This window comes from Limulus polyphemus, unplaced genomic scaffold, assembly GCF_000517525.1.
Source record: "Limulus polyphemus unplaced genomic scaffold, Limulus_polyphemus-2.1.2 Scaffold6120, whole genome shotgun sequence".
Classification (NCBI taxonomy): domain Eukaryota; kingdom Metazoa; phylum Arthropoda; class Merostomata; order Xiphosura; family Limulidae; genus Limulus; species Limulus polyphemus.
The window spans coordinates 28,677-34,600 of NW_013671730.1; the positions used below are offsets into that span (position 1 = coordinate 28,677).

The following is a 5,924-nucleotide window of genomic DNA, read 5'->3' on the forward strand; positions in this document are numbered from 1 at the left end:
AAATACACAGTATTATTACCACCTAGTATAATCAAATAGTTGTTCTATACAATCAAATACACAGTATTATTCCTACTAGTATAATTAATAGTTGTCTATACAATCAAATCACAGTATTTCTTCCACCAGTATAATTAATGTTGTCTATACAATCAAATCACAGTATTTATTCCACTAGTATAATTAATGTTGTCTATACAATCAAATCACAGTATTTATTCCACTAGTATAATCAATGTTGTCTATACAATCAAATCACAGTATTTCTTCCACTAATATAATTAATGGTGTCTTACAATGAAATCATACTATTTCTTCTGCTAATATATTTAATAGTGTCTATACAATCAAATCACAGTATTTATTCCACTAGTATAATCAATGTTGTCTATACAATCAAATCACAGTATTTCTTCCACCAGTATAATTAATGTTGTCTATACAATCAAATCACAGTATTTATTCCACTAGTATAATTAATGTTGTCTATACAATCATATCACAGTATTTCTTCCACCAGTATAATTAATGTTGTCTATACAATCAAATCACAGTATTTATTCCACTAGTATAATCAATGTTGTCTATACAATCAAATCACAGTATTTCTTCCACTAATATAATTAATGGTGTCTTACAATGAAATCATACTATTTCTTCTGCTAATATATTTAATGGTGTCTATACAATCAAATCACAGTATTTCTTTCACTAAAATATAGTTCTCCTTGCTCTTGGTAGTAATAGTCATGGTTAGTGTTCAGTATGAGACAGCCTTTCTCTGGAGTGCAGAAGAACCCTTTCATCTTTACTGGTGCTTCCTCAGAAGTCATGTACTCTGCAGTTTTGGGACATTTGGTTTCTAAAATTCTGTATTACCTGACAAGACAGTCAAAACTAGCTGCAAGAAATCTGTGTTCCAAATCTGAAAATAATTCACATTTTTCATAATCTACTATAGCTAGATGTTCGCAGGCTTTCCCATATTCCATAGCTGATGTATTTATATTGGTACTGTATAGAAGATTTTTCACTTTCTTCTGGTAAGTTGTTATAGAAGATGGATGCTATCAGTCCATGGTATTTCTCATGTTACCAGATGATATTTTTATATTGAACATTGGTATATTTTTTTAGTTTATTCCATTGTTCTATAGATACTTGCAACTGTTTCAGTTTTTCTTCTTTGAATTTGACAATTAAATCTGATGCTTTATTTGGTTGATTATCATATTTTTCATAATCCATATTATAGAATGAAATTAACATGCTAGAATTGTTTTCATTTTTGGATCCATTCAAGATGTTTTTCCTTCTAAAGTTAAAAGCCATCTCTCTGCTTATAGCAATGCATTGGATATATATTTTTTAAAACAATATTTGGTCTTTTGAGCTTGAAGGATTTCTAGGCTACATAATGCCAATTTGGCCCTAGTTGGCATTTATTTCTGTAGGAGTTTCTCCCTCAACTGTATTCATTAGTTTAGTCACATGAATTCAGGACATGAATAAAATAATGTTATTGTCAAAATCCTTGCTATCTTTCTTAGGTCTTTATTCTAAGAATTGAAAGGGCATGGGGATTTTTAGCAATCTCTTTGACAATGTTATGTAACACACAGCATGATTAATACATTTTAAAGCTTTATAATCATACTTTACATTTTCAATAATTCTTTTATGCACATTAGAATCACCATCTACAATAAATCTAAGGAATTGAACAATGTGCATTTCTTCATTTTGTCTCAATCCCTCCATTATTATATTTGCTTCCATTGTCATTACTCATCCCAATTTTATAGTATAAGTGATGATTCTTTATATTCTTTTCATCATTAACTGCACAGATACAGCAATATTTACTCATGATTCTGATAAATAAGCATTTTTAAGTCATTTTTCCAAAAATAACCAGAGTTTGCACTGTATCGGTGTTTAAGTTTCTTGACTCCACCCACTATCAACAATGACTGTAAAGAAAGGTGCACTATCATTGTCAAATTGTTTTAGCCTTGTTGTTAAGTGTTATTCTTTTTTATCTGCTGCAAGCATTTGTTCGTAAAGAGTATTCTTCTGTTTCTGTTTTATTCTTTAGAAATGTGTTCTAGCTCACCATAGAAATTTCCATCATTGAGGATGTCTTGTCCATTTGTGAATGTCCAGAACATATGCTGACAAAACCCATGTTGCTGCTCTTTTTTTACACTCTTGAGCTTCTGGAGTTTGTTGTGTGACTAATAACTATAAATTTCCTTTTACGGGTTTCACATCATGAAATAAAAATAGCTAAATAATCCTTTACTTTTTTTTGTTCTTGGGTGTTGGAATACCTAAGCAAATTTGCTGGTAGTAAGCAAATGGGTGATATAATCATTCCAGACATGACCTATGTCTGTGATGCAGTTTTCAGACTAGCAAGAAATCTCTGTCACTTTATCAAAGACTACTGTCTTTATTTCTGTCTGGACAAGCATTCTGTAGATGACATGATTCAATCTGACTACCAGTATGAACAAGGGTTGCAGAATCATTTATGTGCATAAGCTTGTTTTAATGTGTAAGAGAAAGATCTGGATATTTTCTGTTATAACAAAAACAAGTATTACAATGAAACTATGTTTTATTTTTAAACATATTAAAATGGATAATGGTGACACCACTGACTACAAAACACTTAACACCAAATCATCTTGTTTTTCTTCCTTAAATTTTAAACATTATGAGAATTATTTCATTTATAAAATATTGTCCACTCTTAATGTGTATCACAATGACCTCATGAGACCGTTGTCAAAAGCTAGACTCCAATGTTATTATCTGGCCAGTATAACCACCACCCTTTCTACATGACCTAGTTACAGATATCTACTAGTAAGGTCAAAACTATGAAATTTTTGTTGTTTTCTTCATAATGCTATAGCATAAAATATGCTAACTTTAGGTAATGCTTTTACTAGTGCATGTTGTTGAACCAACTTATATGGCTTTGTAAAAATTATTCCATATCATAAGTGCTTACACATTGTAAATATAGCATACCAAATTTGTAACTAGGCCTGTGGTTGTCTACATCTCTTGAAGAAATGTTTGAAATAAGACATTTTATACCAATACAAACAAAGTTTGCAAAGGCACTTTTCAAACCATTATTTTCGTTTTTATTTCATTAAAAAATTTCACCTAATGTTATATATCTTGCTGTTAAAATCTGTGAATTATAGACATGGTACTCATCAGTAAATTTTTTAAAAGTTTAAAAAGTAAAATAGTTTGGTGTGTTTTGTCACATTTTAAACCTACGTCAACCTGAAAGGCTTTCTGTTATGGAAAGATATGTACACTTTTATAATAACATAATACTTTGGTAACAAAGTAAAATTCATTGAGTTAGTGTGATATTTTTTGTTTCCCATAATTTCTCAACTACATATTTCCTGTTTATATTATCCAGATACTAATCCAGTTACAGTTCAGATAACTCTAATCAACTTAAATGGTGAGATGAGAAAGCAGCAGGGATTTATAAACCATGTCCAGATTCATCTTGCAGAAAATATTGGAGTACATGCTAGTAGAATTCACAATGTTAGACTGCTAGAAGGTAAGGCCATGATCTATGAGGTTTAGGAGGAAAGATTGTGGGAAATGCAGTCTATGTTATTCATGGTACTCACTTGTTTTATATATATATATGTAGTTTAATTCATCTGTTTTCAAATATTATACATTCCAGATAGTCAGAAATAAACTTTTCTTTGATCCAAGATTTTCATTTCTATAATTCATACTAAATACAGGATCAATGTAATACATATCAAAAATAACTATATGTTAAAACATAATGATATTATAACTGATAAGAACTTCATCAGTCAGATATGAACTGAGAAGTTGCACTTTGAGGATAAAGCTTTGTCAAACAAACAGTTCATAGACTAAACACCTAATAGCTAGAGATTCATAATTCCAAAACACACTTACCTCTGTTACCACTTATAGCTATTACTCAACTGCCAGGGTTTCAATCTTTGCCCATCTAGGCATTAGTCTAATTTTTCCTCTCTTGCTTCAGTCATTTATACCCCACTCAATTGCCCTTGGCTATATACTCTTCACCTACATCAATGCACCATCTATCCTGGGACTGTATATAAGCACCTCATTTAGATAGTTTTATCACTTTTTCTTGACAAAGCATTTAGACATGGGTTTTTCTACACAAGTGCAGTGGTAATTAAAATACTTGGTTGTGATTTTTGCATCATCTAGTGGCTTTCTGTATAAATTATATTTAATAATTAAGAAAAAGAAATTGCAACATGCCATTATTCAGTCAAGGTTACTGTTTCTACCTCTGTTATCTAGTATCTCTCAAAGGTCAGGGGGAGTCACTCTCAGTCTGTGACCTTATTTGTTGTGAGATGGAGACATATATTTGGTCTAGGGGGTGTGAGGCTATTTTTATCAATGATCCAGGATGGTCTTGAGAGAATTTGAACTCTCTCTTTTTCCTGGCTATCTGGTTGGGGCTGGCCTGTAATGATGATTACTTGTATACTATTCCACCCTTGATACAGGAACTAAATTCAGGGTGAAGAGCATACCTGTTCTGGATGTAGTGTGGTATCCCCACTTGGGTACTAATCTTACCTTGGTACACTCCTGATCTATGCAGATGCTTTCTCTTTGGATATTGCCCTCACCAGCTCCTCCACCTTCTCAATGTGGCATTCTAGCTATAAGTAGCAGTGGAGGAAAGTGTGTTTTGGAAGTTAACATTTTCCTACATTGAAAATGTATTTCCAATAATACTTACCTCAACTGACACTCTCCCGCCCATCCTCCCCACTAAAACCGATGTTATCATAAAAGTGATAACATAATTTGAATGAAGTGCTTATATACAGTACAAGGATAGAGGGCACATTAAGGTAGGTGGAGAATATATCGTCAAGGGCAATTGAGTGGGGGTATGAAAAATTGAAACAAACAAGAAAAAATCAGACCAATGCTTAGATGGGCAAAGATTGAAACCCTGGCAGTTGGGTAATAGTTATAAGTGTCAGTGGTTTGGTTAATATAACCACTGTGTGTTCTGTTACTTAAAGTAGTAGCTATATTCCAGTTAAGTGGTAGACAGTCTTTTTGTCAATATATTATAAAATAGTAAATTTAATTTTGAGTCAATTTCTAACCATCTAGATACCTAGTTAGCTTTTTATTTGCTATTCCTTATATCATTTGTGAAAGAAAGAACTGAAGTAAAGTTTAAAAACTGCTTAGAACCACCTTGTTACTATGACCATTTTAGCTGTTACAGATGGACAACTGCATTCACATTCAAATACATACAAAAACATTCTTGAAAAAATGTTAAGATGTGCATTATGTTCGTTTGTTGAATTATTTTGTATCATGTACAACTGTGAAAACAAGTTGAAATACTGTCTTTAGAAACTGTAATGCCAGGAATGAGCTTCAACAATCATACTACAGTATATTTAGTCATACACTTATAAGTTGCTAATGAAAAATTAGAACTCTTTTAGGTTAGAAGGTTCTTTAAAGATCATATTTACATAAAAAAAAACCTTAGATTATTTTTATTATTAGTATATATATCTTCCTGCAACTACTAGTGATCACTCAAGACTACCTTTTTGTATATATATATATTTTAGCTAATTTTTAGTAGCAGAGTTATCAAATATATTACTAACTGGAACATTCATCATTTAGTTAATCAAAGTTTCCTGATTTTCTTGCATTACACAGAGTTCAGTATAATCATCCTTATTCAAGATCACTAAATGGTCAAAACATTTTCTCTATGCACAATTGTTACATATATGTACCGTAAAAGTTTTTTTACAAATATAGCTTATGATATTGGGTTATTCATTTATGTACAATAAAAATAT

The 5,924-nt window shown here is 31.2% G+C and overlaps 1 protein-coding gene across 1 annotated transcript in view; it reads left to right on the forward strand.

Annotated features, from left to right (window-relative positions):
* LOC111089393 overlaps positions 1–5,924 on the forward strand; it is a 43,264-nt gene that overhangs the window by 23,802 nt on the left and 13,538 nt on the right. Inside the window, exon 4 of the mRNA XM_022401823.1 lies at positions 3,455–3,604. Coding sequence (XP_022257531.1) covers positions 3,455–3,604 — 150 coding nt within the window. The remainder of the gene's footprint in view (positions 1–3,454; positions 3,605–5,924) is intronic.